This window comes from Setaria italica, chromosome I (genome assembly GCF_000263155.2).
Source record: "Setaria italica strain Yugu1 chromosome I, Setaria_italica_v2.0, whole genome shotgun sequence".
In the NCBI taxonomy this organism is placed as follows: domain Eukaryota; kingdom Viridiplantae; phylum Streptophyta; class Magnoliopsida; order Poales; family Poaceae; genus Setaria; species Setaria italica.
In genome coordinates, this window is record NC_028450.1 from 39,988,455 (window position 1) to 40,003,238 (window position 14,784).

Genomic DNA, 14,784 nt, shown 5'->3' on the forward strand with positions numbered 1-14,784 from the left:
GGCGCCTGAAGGCTGAGGCGAGGAGAGGGAGAGGCCGAGAGCCCAGACCTGAGGAGGGACCGGTTGGGAGGGGGATGCGTGCGTCAGTGCGTGTGACGGGTGATCGCAACGCCACCGCGGAGCCGAAAGCACAGACCCCCGGCCAAGCCGCCGCCCAATCCGCGACGCGACGCCCCCACGTCTGGCTATTCCTGGACAACGAGATGCACGACGCGACGCGGCCGGTAGCCCGAACTGGAACGGCGACCGTGGCCCGCCTTCACGTGCCGCCACATGCGCCCCCCCGCCCCCCCAACGTTCCCCACGCCACGCCACTGCCACCTGGGCACGCTGGATCAGCCGGTCCCGAGCATCCGGAGGCTGCTGCCCGCAGGTCGCATGTGGTGGTGCGGTGCCCGGTCGCGGCAACGCCCCCGTGGCTGGTGCCTGCTATAGATGGCCAAATGACACTAACCCAGCCCTAGTCCGATTTGGCCCGACCTGATAAGACCTGGTACTATTGGGCACGATGGCTTAGCTAGGGTCGGGCCGGGTTGGCACTGCGTGTCAAGCTGGCCCAGGCCTGGCCTTAAGACCTTTTTATCGTGTCGCGCCGACACGATGGCCCGTTTGGCACTACCGTGCTAGTGCTTGGCCAGACACTACAAGCATGAGGAAATCCAAGTGGAAATCGCATCAAGATGCAAAAAATCGAAAGATTCATCACAGGAATCACCAAAGCCCATGAATCCATCACACGAATCCATCAAAAATAAATCCCCGTCGTTCGTCAATGGAGTAGCGGGCGTGACTACCGGCGGTGGCCCACGATGGCGACGAGTGATGTGGCTCCCGACCATGCCTCCCGGCCACGGGGCACACTCCCGTGGATGGAGCGGCCAGCGCACGCCCCCACGGCAGCGGCTGGTGGCACACCTCCCGGCTGCGGGCGAGGCAACCGGCGGTGGCCATGGCCACGTCCCCTGCGGCAGTGGCGGGTGGCGCCCCTCCCGACCGCCGACGCGGCTCCCAACGGGAGATAGGGGGTGGTGGCATGAGCAGGGGAGGCAGGAGGGAGTGGCGGCTACTTCGTGGGGAAGGGAGAGAGGATAAGATAATGTTAAGATTTCTACATTTACACGAGTCAGTACCAGGCTTTTTAGGGCCTGAGCTGGCGCTACGTGCCGGGATGGCGGCTCAGGCATTGCCCGATGTATTCAACTCAAGCTGGGCCATGTTAGTACCAGGCTTTTTAGGGCGCCCTCAGGCCGCCCAATGGGCCTGGCCCATCTATCCATCTGTACTGACTGCTCTCCACAGCTCTTGTGCTCTCCGTGCGAACGAGCCCGCATGTCCGTGACCTCGTGCGCCGCGGCGCCGTTGGTTCGGTCTGGCTTGCTGCTCGGTGAAGGCAACAGGGCCACACGCGGAAGCTGCCGCGGGGGGCAGGCAGGCAGGCAGGCGCCGCGCGGGGGGTGCCACACGGTTGGTCCGGGTGGCGCCCGAGAGAGGCATGGCAGGCAGGATAGCCCGGTCTCTAGGAACGGCCGTTGGGGGAGGAGTGATTTTGCTTGGGAGATGCAACTTTCCTTTGTCGCGGTGCTGTGCGTGCGGGAGCCACGGCGAGAAAGCAACGCCACGACACCCCCCCGGGGGGGGGCGCCGGCGGCAACGGCTGCGTGGCGATCGCCTTCTGATTTTTTCCTTTTGGACGGCGGATGCAGCAATCAGGGCTGGGGTCCTTGATGTACGTGCCATAAATCCTTGTACCGAGTGATGAGGACCGGTGAACATACACGGAATGATTGGGGGGTGTAGTGTAGGAGGAGTACGCGTCGATGATCCGCGACATCGAAAAAAAAAAAGGCGTACAACTGGAGTGCTACTGCTGCATGGTTTGTAGAGTTTAGGATTATACTCCATGGCTCTTGCGAGACCAAAACTAGATCGAGGACAAGGACCGCTTTGCAGGGGGGAAAATGCTCTTTTGTGCTCTCTCTCTTCTGAAATATAAGGAGTAGGTCATTCTGATTTTTCTAGAGATATAGATTTTAATATGCACCTAAATATGGAGTCATATTTAGATACGTACATAATAATTTAGATATATGGTAAAGTCTATATATCAAGAAAAGTCACATTTTAAAAGATAAAGTAGTAGTTCCTTTCCGAGAGGATCATTCTGATCTTCTAGCACATCTTGTCCTGTTCCACTACGATATCCTGGAAAAATTTACGAACCGATATAAACAAACAGGCAAGTGCGAATCAGAAAGGCATCTCTTCTTATCCGGTCTGATAAGGACCATGTCACTGGTGACTCATGCTGTCATGCAGATGCATGCAAGCTCCACTGAAACTTGTTAATTTCGTCATCCATTTCCTTTAATAAGGACAGACTTTCATTCAATCACATATACCCTGGCGGCACGGAATGTACGAACAACTAGCAGTAGGATTAGAACGCGTCTTATTATCGTCATTAGTGCAAAATAAAGTGATTCTTTTTTTGCCCTTTTTCGCACAGACCGAAACCGAAGTGTAAGCGATAGCTAGTGAGCCTGCTCCAAACAATCGTGAGGAATATATTCCCTGTCGCTAAGCTTGGTTTCCATGGCACCGGTCACTCTACAAACTGAGAGGTACCTATGGTTGCGATTCCCTCTTTGGAGCATCTTGGCGACGCTTGTCAGCTCCTTTTGCATTATTGGGAAGACTTTGGTTTGATCTTTCACTGTTTTTCTTGTAGGAATATGTCTTTTCATATGGAATATGGCGAGCATATGGTATATCAAGCGCTGACCTATAGTGACTTGTGGTCGGTCATATAATTTTCAAAAATATTTTAGGTGACATATGTCTCCAAACTTAATTCTTCAATGTAATGTTCGCACACGAAGGTTGAGAATAACACCAACTCTAATTATATTACCCGCCGTTCAGGTATTAGCTTAAAAAGTCAAATGAAAAATAAATGAAAAGTTGACTGTTTTTTTGAACCAACGGATGCAAGTAGTCCGGCTGAACTTTCCGTTTCAAAGTCCATTTTATTTTCCCCGAGTCATATACTTTAGCTGGAAACCAGGATTAGATAGGCTGAGTCATGTAGCTAACGACAAGAGTTAGGTTCTCACTTCTCACTAATGACACAACGTAACGTTGTATGTTCACAATCCGCTTGCTTTCCAAGTAGTCATATATTTTGGCTAGAAACCAGAATTAGATAGGCTGAGTCATATGGCTAACGACGACTTTCACTCATAACACATCGTTGCGTATTTAGAGCCTAATCATTTCCCTGTCATACGTTTTAGCTGGAAATTAAGATTAAGATAGACTGAGTCACAAGTTAACGACTACAGTTAGACTCACTAACACCAACAGCACATCGCTATTCGATGACTCGTTCCATACGTGTGTGTGCGTGCGATACTACCCAGCCGCCCGGGCAACGACGAGGCCCCGTCGCCAGGCTGTGCCGTGAATGCGAAACCACCGCGGCCTGCCACCGCGCATCGCGAGATAAATCGAGAGGAGAGAAGCCGCCCCCGGCCCTCCCGCCCGCAGCCGCGTGTCCTCCCTTGCCACTGCCAGCCTCACCCCCACCTCTCGACCCCACCCGACCCGGCGCGGCCCAGCCGCACACCCGCACGCGCACGGCGCCGCACACCCCCGCCCGCCCGCCTCCGCCTCCCTCTCCTCCCTCCCTCCGCGCCCAGCCGCACCACCACCCCCACGAACCAAACCGGCGCCGACGAGCCGCGGCACCCAATGGCGGCGGCCTTCCTCGCCCTGGCGTCCGCGTGACATGATCCCTAGCCCCCGTGGGTTGGGAATATCCGCGCGCGCCCGAATCGCACACCACCCCCTCCAGCCAGCCCACCCCAATCCTCGCCTCCCCACCGCAAATCCTTCCTCCGTCTCTCTCCTTCTCCACCACCGCCTCCAGGCGCCCGGCGGCCGCAGTTGGTTGCTCGAGCTCCCGTAGCCCCGGATCGCTGGACAGGTGTTGTACCCCCGCGCTCTTCACTCTCTTCGTGGTTTCTCTGGATTGTTTTTTCTGTTTGATTGTTTTGCTTTGCTTTGCTTGCGCGTTTGCTCGTCTTACCCGTCCCTTTACTTCGGAGGAAAATAAGGAGGCCAGGAGGGGTTGTTTTGGTACGGTGGTGGTGGTTTGAGATTTTGCGGGAGGGGCGAGAGATTCGCGGGCGAATCGTGACGCCTTCTCGAAGCATGCAGTTTCGCAGCTCCGCCCGAGGGGCTCAAGCGAAATTGCTGGAGCTCTTTCGATGATTTTGGAACCTAACCTCAGGCCTTTGATTTTCAGCATGCGTCAGGCTTGTGTTTTCCTATGAAAGGTTCCGCATGCGTCGACTTTGTTTCTTTTGTATCTGAAATAGGAAATTAGGTCGTGAGTGAAGGTTCACCCTCTGTGGATCGGAGGTGCGGGCTTTCCCTTTTCAACAGCAGATGACTTCTGCATTTTTAGAGTCCTCCATCGGTTGCCCTTTTTTTTTGTGGAAAAACGTTGGAGAACTGGGTCTCTCGTAGTTGTAGGATTATCGAAGGTACTAACGGATTTGGATGGACATGCCAAATCTGGGAATTGCGCAATTTGGTATTGAAGTTTCATGTAGATCAGTTATTCAGTTATCTGTGATGGGATATGAGTCCTTTTTTGCTGCCTTCCTTTAATGCCTTCATAATTGTGTTCTTATCTCTCCTTTTTTTCAACAGGAAGGGGCTCATTGGTGCTGTGAATAGAACTTGCTGGATTTGAGTCGTGTCATATACTCAGACTCACTGCTGATCCAGTGATCCTAACCCCACCAGCTTGATCAAAGTCTCACACTGAGTATGGCACCCCCTGCTGCTGCAGCAGGCGGCTCTGAGGCTGAGGGTGCACCACGCATGGCCAAGTTCCTCTGCAGCTTTGGAGGCAGTATCCTTCCCCGTCCTGTCGATGGCTGTCTTCGATATGTCGGCGGTGATACTAGGATCGTCATGTTGCCACGTGATATATCATATGCTGACCTAGCAGCACGGATGAGAGAGCTCTACAAGGACGCTGATATCATCAAATATCAGCAACCTGATGAGGATCTAGACGCGCTGGTCTCAGTTGTGAACGATGATGATGTGGTGAACATGATGGAGGAATATGACAAAGTCATTGCCTCAGGGGAGGTTTTCACCCGGCTCAGGATCTTCTTATTTTCTCAGAATTTGGATGATGATGCTGCATCAGCGGTTGTGCATTACAATGTAGATGAGCGGGAAACTGAGAGAAGATATGTTGACGCACTCAATAACCTTGGTGATGTTAACACACCTTCGTCTCCTGTATCAGTGGAGCAGCTTTTTGGAATTGTAGGCAATGACTCTGGAATTCCTGATTTTGCTGGCTTGAGGCATTTGAATGTTCCGCGTCCATCACAGAGTCAGAGGTACGGAGAGATGGATTCTCCTTGGAGCCCTGCGTATGTCTCACCAGGCCAGTACGCAGTGCATGATCCTAGGGATTTTCCCGTTTCACCATCATCTGCAAGGTTTCAAGTCGGAGCGGAGGATTTTGATGAGAGGACTCCTGATGACTTTGTAAGGCAGTCACCAAAATATCGTCATTATGAGGCTCAGTCACCACCGCACATGGACAATTTAGTATGGCTTCCACCTGGTGCTGTAATTCAGCAAAATGCAGGATTTCCTGGTAATTTAAGTCGCTCCAACAACTTTTTGGATGGAAACAGTGTAGGTGAACATGGCCGTTTGCCATTCCAGCAGGGTCAAGGTTCAATGACTGATCCTCGCTATATGGATCCTCGTTGGACTCGCCCTGCCCAACAACATTTTGACCAACCAAGCATGACTAATGAATACCCTGGTCACCCTTCTAATTCTTGTTCAAATTGCTACCGCTCTGGTGAGCATTATATGGGAGGTCAAGATATTAGAATGGAAAATGGTGTCTATGTCAAAGAGCAAAATGGTGGTCATCCTCCCATGTTTTATAACGAGTCACATTTGCACGATAGAGTTTGGCATGCACATACTAGCCAAAGTCATCAAAGGTATGAGGATCCAAGGCTGCATCTTCCTGGCAATGGTAGAGTGATTGAGCCATACATTGTAGATACCAACCCTGTCAATTCTGTATTTGCACCAAACAAAGTATATGAAATGCATTCAGCAACTCTTGGTCGTTCTAGCCATGAAAGTCCCCACTACTTCCATGGTAGTTGTGAGCTCATAAATGACACATATCACAACCAACAAGTTGGAGGCAGTGGATCATATGTGCAGCCAGCAGGGTTTGAAGAATCCCCTGGTCAGCATTACAACCACTCTTCGACATATGGTGCAGATTCCTTTTACCAAATGCAGCAGAATTTGCCACCCATTCAATCTCTCAGGAGGAGAGCGAACAGTCCTGTCCACGCTGGCTCGCCATATGATTCTCCACACCTGCCAATGCCAAATGGGAGCATTCCAATGCCAAATGGGAGCATTAACACCAACTTTGTTAGAAATACAGGTGATGTTAGTCCAAGGATACCAGGTCTACCTGCATATGAGCGAATGCCAAACCCATGGGCTCCTCCTAATGGCAGCATACCATATAGAGTTGTTGGGCATGATGTTCCTGCTGCCATGGAAAGCACTAGTGCTCTTGGTCCTAGGTCTAATCCAATTACTGCTCAATATGTTCAGCCTTTCATTGCCCCCGAGTCAGTCCAGCATCAACACGGAGCCCCATCAAGGGAGGTTAACCCTGAAAGAGCGTATGCTGACCACATACCACCACCATATGTTGATGGCAGAGTAGCTGTTTCTGCATTGCCCCTCACTGATCAATTATCGAGGTTGGATACTAACACAATGAAGAAACCTGAAGGTCCAGAGTATGATAACTCTACTCGAAATGTGAATGAAGGAACTCCTTTGCATGCTGTGGATGAAACAAATACCCTACCCCGCCATGTTGGAGCTGTACATGAAGTTGATCCTAAGCAGAAACCAACCGAACATGAAATCAGAACAAAGCAACTTGAAGCTGGGGTGACAGCACTGCAGGAATGTGGGGACATTTCAGAGGATAGGTTGAATTTCGTTCCTGAGTTGATTGCCTCTCTTAAAAAGGCTGCACTGGAAGATGCGACTGAGACACAGATGGCCCAATCAGATGCTAATGCTGCTGTTTCACCTGTTCCTGATGATGACGATAATGGAAAGAAGTTGGATGTGGCAACTGCTGGTGTAAGTAGTGCTTCAAAGTTGTGCGCATTAATTACTAAACTATCTATAACTCTCCACTGAAATTATTTTGTCCTGCAGAATACAGACGCAATTCAGGACTCTGATTTGCATGGAAGCAGTGATCAGCAGAAGAGCTCCAAGATTGAGTCTACAACTGCTGAAGCTGAAGCTTTGTCTAAAGGACTGCAGGTGTGTTTGCTGATCTCTCTGTGTGTAGCACTGTTTGAATTTTACCTTATATTCCATTTATAATTTTACCTTATATTCCATTTATAATTTTACCTTATATTCCATTTATACTGTGTATGGATCATGCAGACTATAAACAATGATGATTTGGAGGAAATTAGAGAGCTGGGTTCAGGTACTTATGGGGCGGTCTATCATGGTAAATGGAGGGGATGTGATGTTGCCATTAAAAGAATAAAAGCAAGTTGCTTTGCTGGAAGACCATCTGAGAGAGAGCGTTTGGTATGTTTAATTTTCTTGCTAGTTCCTTCTACTCTAGAAACTTCAGGATGTTTGCACTCACCTTGTACAGTACGAATAGCTTCCTCACAGTCCTTTGTAGTATTTTCTGAACAATATTTTGGTCTATCCAGCTGCACTAAGGATAAAGTGAATTTGTACGTATTCTTCTGTGCAAAATGATTCTAGTTGAGCTTTATCTGATTTTGCAGATTGCGGATTTCTGGAAAGAAGCTCTGATCCTAAGCTCAGTTCATCATCCAAATGTGGTTTCGTTTTATGGTGTAGTTCGTGATGGTCCGGATGGAAGCTTAGCAACAGTTACTGAGTTTATGGTCAATGGTTCTCTCAAACAGTTCCTGAGGAAAAAAGACAGGTATTGTTGTTTAATATAAGAATAGTTTGTTCATTTATTTCTCCTGTATCAAACTCTAAAATACAGCAATTGTGCAGGACAATTGATCGCCGGAAGAGAGTTATATTAGCCATGGATGCTGCATTTGGCATGGAGTATTTGCATGGGAAGAATATAGTCCATTTTGACCTGAAGTGTGAGAATCTGCTCGTGAACATGAGGGATCCACAGCGTCCGATCTGCAAGGTTTAATCCCAAGCCTTGCCCCTTGCTATCTTATCTTTTTGGGAAAACTCATGTTGCCATGGTGGACATTGTCTCCTGACTTTTCCCCAATTCGGTACTTTCTGATCAGATTGGTGATCTCGGACTATCAAAGGTTAAACAACATACTTTGGTATCTGGTGGTGTTAGAGGAACCTTACCATGGATGGCACCAGAGCTTCTGAGTGGGAAAAGTAATATGGTGTCAGAGAAGGTAAAACTGCTTTTTCTTGTAAGCATATTTGATAGAGCATACTCGTAGTAAACAATATTCCACTTTTTTGTGTTTTGACGAAAAACTATTTTTATGCATCTTGTAGATTGATGTCTATTCATTTGGTATTGTCATGTGGGAGCTGCTTACTGGGGAAGAGCCCTACTCTGACATGCGTGCTGCTGAAATTATTGGTAATGTCCAAAATTCCCTATAATAACTTAGAACGCTACGCCTTGATCTCATATGGCTCATTCCACCATGTCACTGAAGTGATTTAATTGCCATGCCATTTTCTAGGGGGTATTGTGAACGATTCGTTACGCCCTCAAATCCCCGCATGGTGTGATCCTGAGTGGAAGGCGTTGATGGAAAGCTGTTGGTCCAGTGATCCAACTGAGAGACCATCATTCACTGATATATCTCAACGGTTGAGGAAAATGGCTGCTGCAATGAATGTGAAGTAAAGGCTCAGAAACTCTAAAGGGATCATGTGAGTTTTCCCGCATCCAATATATGATTACAAGAGGAAGGCAAAGTTCAAACTGGATTATATGGAGTAAATATTTTTCAAATGTCTTGGCAGCATCTCAATTTACCCTACTCTAAGTGATAGTTTTATTAAGTGCTTCATGGAAGAAAAGTTTTTGTCATGGAGATTCCAAAGCATGCTTAATGTGAGTCAGCAGTTTCTTGGGTTTCTGTATTCCTTGTATAATGATTAGTAGAAACTGACATTTCCCTTTCCTATTTCAGGAACTTTTTATCCTGGAGTAACCAGCTTTCATTTTGCCTTCTGCTCTAAACAGTTTGCTATATAGGGTATCATCTCTTGATGGGAACTGTTGGACTGTAATGTAAATAAGTTTTGACTCGCTTCATCCGGCTGGCACATGTTAGATGTGCACAGTAAAATAGGCACGGTTCAGAGCTGGACACAGCTATCCTTTTTTCCCTACAGATTGTGTCCTTGGAGAGATGGAACGAACTCGAATAGATAGCCTTGTTCAGATTGTACATAGTTTACGAATAAGAGTTCTATATTGTTTTTCCTGTATATATCATCTTTTCCAATTTGAAATCGCATGGTTATTTAGATCGCCCGGATGTCGCATTTCACCTGTTATTGTTTGAAAGTTTTGTTGTGGATGGAAAAGTACTTGGCCCAATCCCCAATTAATGCAAGGGAAAATGAGCTAATTTTCATGTCAATCCTAATTGATCAGGTCACATTCTTTCTATTTGGTCTTGTATCCACGATGTTGCTTGCATGCCACTTCTGTGGTGGTGAGTGATTATCTCCATTGTTCTGTTTGCTGCAATTTAGGAGGCAACTTGACTGTGATTAAGAGATGTGGCATGCAAATAACGAGATGCCCTTCTTGGGATAGACATATCTCCCATATTTTCCCCTTGTGCTCATTGTCCCAGACATAATGGAGGAGGATGTTAGGTAGCTCTACTCCATGAATGTCTAGGTCTCTAGGCAGTGTGATGCCTGTCTCTTCGAACATTCTGAGATTCTCATTTGCTAGTCTTCACGTACCTGCCCAGTTTTTTGTTCTCCTCTTTTCTGTAGGGCACCTGATTACAGTTTGATTGAAAAGGATAATTTCACCGCCTTGACTATATAATTATATCCAGGCCAAAGCTATAGCTTAACCTATTATCAGTAGGTAACCTGTTTTGATCTACAATATTGTTCAAGAGTTCCTTGCACCTCTCTTCTTCCCAGTCTTACTTTGAGCTTTACATGACCTTGCAGGCACACGTTGACATCAATTTGGAACTCACTGTTCCTCATGATCTTTATCAACTACATATAATATACCAGCATCTGGGCTATTTTAGGCCAAGCATGGTTCATATGGGGCACTTTAGGGTAGGCGTGTTTTTCTCCTGTCAGTTCATCAACACTTCACTGATTAGCCTAGCCTTGCAGAGGACGACCTGTCTAACAAAGAACAAGATAAACTCCAACTTGCTCACCAAACCGCACAATTAGCTACTACTAACACTAAACTATTGCAGCGCCTAATTAAGTTGCACTCAAAGTCAAACACATTAACAAATGACGCGGGCCGCCACTCGCCTTCCTCCTTCGTTCTCTTCTCCGTGTTGCGTTGCGCTGATGAATCAATATGAACAACTCATGGACGGATTGATGAACTGAGTGCTTTGTTCCTCGAGGTATTCCTGCCATGGTTTGTGCGCTTAGGTGACAAGTCAAAAGCTCCACCGGACAGAAGAGGGGATTGTGTCATTGTGTGGCGAATCATTGAGAGACGGCACACAGTAGGTGCGACACGGCTTGGCATCTTCCTCGGAGTTCAGGGAACACACCAGCTAGGCTAGTTAGGGTTCGTGCAGGAGTGTATATATAAATGGATAACTGATTGGCCATTTGATTGATTGAAATTCAGTGATTATTTGGTTCTTGTTCGTGTCCATTTGATCGTTGCGGTGATGTTTCGCACGCACGCCTGCGTTGACAGGTATAAAGCAAAGTGATCTCATGCTTGCAAATAAAATTAAAATGTGAAGGATGGATCAGCTTAGGTGTGGCCGTGTGGGAGCCCTCTGGATGCTGGATATGAAACTTGATAGAAATGACAGCTCCAGAGGTGGCCAAGCTTGCTTACAAATCGCAACACGGTTCTCCGATCTCGTAATCATGCATGACTTCACGGATCATGAGTCATGGCTAGGGTTTTAGATACCGGAACCGGACTAGTTCCGGGAGTTTGGTAAAGTTGTAGCTCCTAGCCAGTTTCCAGCAGGCATTGGCAAAATAGCAAAATATTCATCTTCATTACCACTCTCTCTTATTTGTCTACATAATGCTGATATTTGCACTTCAGTTTAAACTGTTCAAAAACATGCTATGCTACTGTGTTATCTACTCCAAGATTTCTGGTTCTCCGATCCGATGTAACTCACAATGTTTAGTATGTACGTTACAAATCCACAACTGGGATTTGAAAATTCTGATCCTGCAGATTTCCTCACTTCCCCTTGTCTGCTCCTGGTTCAGACTCGAGATTCAGAAAACCCGGAATTGAATAGGGAGGCATATGTTGGATCTGCTCCCTTGGTCGCATCTGAAAAGACAGAATTCGACACGGCGGCAAGCTAGAGAGCCCCAGGCTTTTCTCCTCCGTGCCATGTTAATGCAACCAGAGGAATCTCCAGCCCCAACTGAGATTTCTCCGGCCGGAGCACGGCGCCTCCGTCGCGCGACACATGCCACCAACCAACCACCCCTTTCTAGGGTGGCAGCGGCGGCCACGCCTCGCCATCGATCGCCTGATCTCTCCTGTCCTTTGCCACTCGCGTCGTCACAGGGCGGGTTCATCAGGCCTGCTGCCTGCAAAGCCGGCCCTGACGTCAAGCGGCTTACACGGTTACACCACGCACGCAGGCACAGCTGCTGACACGAAACCGGGCAAGAATTGCAGCGGCAATTCAGGGGTGGAACGCGAGATCACGCGCTGTTCTAGCATGCAGGACCGATCGCGATCGAGATTGGTATGATGGTGAGGTAACGGTGTCGCAGTGCCCCCGGCTCCTTTTGATTCGTTCTCGCCGTGCGTGCTAGCAACCGGCCGGTCAAATCAAAAAGATGAGCTTCAGGCTGAAGCAATTAGCGTCACTAACTAACTCTTGCTTTTCCAGCGCTAAGAAATATCCTGCCGGTTAAATCCGGCACTGTGCGCGGACAGTGAGATGGGGACGCTAAGCTAGCTCTAGCTTATTATCTCGCCCTGACCATTTGCCAGCGATATCACATGAATGGAAGAACCCTAACGGCAGGTAGGGTTCCCGGCTTGACGCCCGGTACGTCCAGTCGCGCGCCCTGCTGTTTGTCGGGGCGGAAATTTTGAGGAGATCGGCTGGCGGGGAAACGGATTGACAGGTGATGGATGGCAAAGGCGTCAGGCCTTTGTTGATCTGATCGGATGAGTGGATTTTGGTCGCCTGCATGCCTGGCCTGCCTGACGTTCAACGCAGACGGCACGGAACAAAACTTGGCCGAAGGCTGTCCGATCAAGGGCTAGCATACGTGTAGCCTTTTTATCATGACCCTCCATTTTTATGTTTGTGTGACGCGGTTGCAGGGGCTATCTTGGCCGTTCATCCGCCTCCTGACCGCAAGTGACCACATGAACTAGGACTAGTTCGTGAATGTTGTGATGTGCTAGTGCCGTCGGAAGAACGCTCCGTTAGATTTACGGAATCCATAACTTTAGTTGCGTCACCGGATCGGATAGGAGTAGAAAATTATGTGTCAATGTGGCAAAAAAAAAAAAGAATTAGGCCGCCCCTTTGATTGATTTTACCTACCTTATGATTAAGTTATTATAGAGAAGAGCAGCATGCATGGTTCATGTACTTTGCTTTGGGGTACAGCCTCTTAGGTCAAGTACTATGCATATGCATTCAAATGCTAGAATCCAATGAGGCTCACCAAAGGGATATCCAGTTATTCCCACTGCCTTTTGCAACCTTTTTCCCTTGTGCTCATCTCCTTTCCATTTCCCCCTCCAAGATTTAAGACCACTTTAACTCGTTTCATGTTGCTGATGCATGCCAGGCAAGGAGTGCAAGGGGACATGGGAATATGACCCTGCAGGAAATGACAATCAGGAAAATACCAAATGACTCCTCAATCCTTTCTCCTTGCTACCCTAAGGGGTGTGCATATTTAATTTAAGCCACCCTGCTTTGGGTTAATTAAGTCTATCCTGTGGACTTGAGGAGGATTAACTTGGATTTGCCTTTTTGAAAAAGGTGATGGCTCACTTGCTTCACGTACTCTATCGTGCCTTGCTCCTCGGTCACTGGCAGTGGGGCCAGTGACCTCTGATTGGATGGTGTGTGCCCCACTGTCGGCGGGTAATCACCACTTCTTTGTTACTGGTTGGTTGGTTAACCCGGCAAATTATAATTAAGGTCAATGGATTATTGGAGTTTTGGCGCCAATGTGGTTATCCTCAATGTAAAGTGCCTTTGCCATTAATTCCCCAACTTAACATCTTCCTGTTTGGAGCTATCTCCTGGTGCATAAATTAGGAGGGGACACATTGGCCACTTGTCTGCGTGGCAGTGAGTGACCAGAGCTGCTAATTCAAACACAGGTAGCTAGAGGGATGGAGGACTAGTCAGCTGCTTATGCCTAGCTTGGCATTGTAAATTAGTGTAGTTAATCCCTGGTGTTCCTCATATTCCAGTCACTTGGATGGTTGTTGGTGATGGTTTTGTGTGTATCACTGTCCAATGATCATAGGTAGTTAGAGTTGTTGGATATCACTGTAAATCTTGGATGGTTACTTGCAGCCAACCTTGGAACTGGTGAGAAGGCGTTGAAATTGTTAATTATTTAGTTTTTAATACATAGCTAGTAGTATGCTGGAATTCCAAATAGACAAATACGTGTAGCATTTAATAGCTGAACAAAATTTCCGAGGCAGTTAGGTGGTACAAGAAGAAAACAAGCAGGTGGAGGCATGGAAGGACTGGGAGGAGATGGTCAAAACAAAAACAAAAGAGTACATGCATGCAAGAACCAAACAATAATCTGTAGCTGAAAACTGAAGATGATGGCAGTATATACTACATATACATCTGGTGATCGATGATGGCCATGCCTTCGGTTACAGTTACACACACAGATATAGCATCAGGTGACCCAGTCGTCCACGTTTCCTTTGGTCTTTCAGTTACGTTGGATGCCACTTTCAACACGTGACTCTCTTCCTTTGAATTTGTAGGCTCACCGTTTCTTGTTTACTGTTTCCTCGATCTCTGCTTTTTTCCATGGTACATTCTCTGAACCTTTACTTCGCTTCAATCTGTGTGAATGTCTGAAGCGTAGAACATACGGGTCGGGCTGATGTTTCCTTACGATCCACACGCGCTCAGTGACGCGAACAATCGAGATGTACATCAAGCAGGCTTCTACGACCAGATCACGATAGCTTTTTTACTGCAAATCCTGTGTAATAGACAGCCGTAGTGTTTCCCTGTAGCAACACGTAGACACGGTTTCAGAATTCAGACACAGCATGTAAGCATATGGATGGACATAGCTGGTGATGAGCTCATTGCATAGCGTACGTACGTGTTTGGTACCTTTAGTACAGTGCTTATAGTAAACCAAAAAAAAACATCCAGTAGCTTTAGTCCGGCTACTTGACTCTGCTATGGTCAATGCGCTGTTTGAAACAGTAAGTGGTGAGGCAACCCA

General features: G+C 47.7%; 1 protein-coding gene across 2 annotated transcripts; it reads left to right on the forward strand.

Moving 5' to 3' along the window:
* Positions 1–3,671: 3,671 nt before the first annotated feature.
* On the forward strand, positions 3,672–9,749 carry LOC101759918. Of its 2 annotated transcripts, XM_014805592.2 has the most exons (11): positions 3,672–3,985; positions 4,717–7,236; positions 7,315–7,425; positions 7,555–7,707; positions 7,917–8,080; positions 8,158–8,305; positions 8,415–8,537; positions 8,644–8,731; positions 8,838–9,030; positions 9,124–9,214; positions 9,294–9,749. In XM_014805592.2, exons 2-9 carry the CDS (start codon positions 4,837–4,839, stop codon positions 9,002–9,004), a joined length of 3,354 nt encoding a protein of 1,117 aa, XP_014661078.1. In that variant the 5' UTR covers positions 3,672–3,985; positions 4,717–4,836; the 3' UTR covers positions 9,005–9,030; positions 9,124–9,214; positions 9,294–9,749. The 2 variants fall into 2 exon arrangements, with proteins under 2 accessions (XP_014661078.1, XP_004954160.1); XM_004954103.2 differs by having other exon boundaries at positions 8,838–9,214.
* The last annotated feature ends 5,035 nt before the right edge of the window (positions 9,750–14,784 follow it).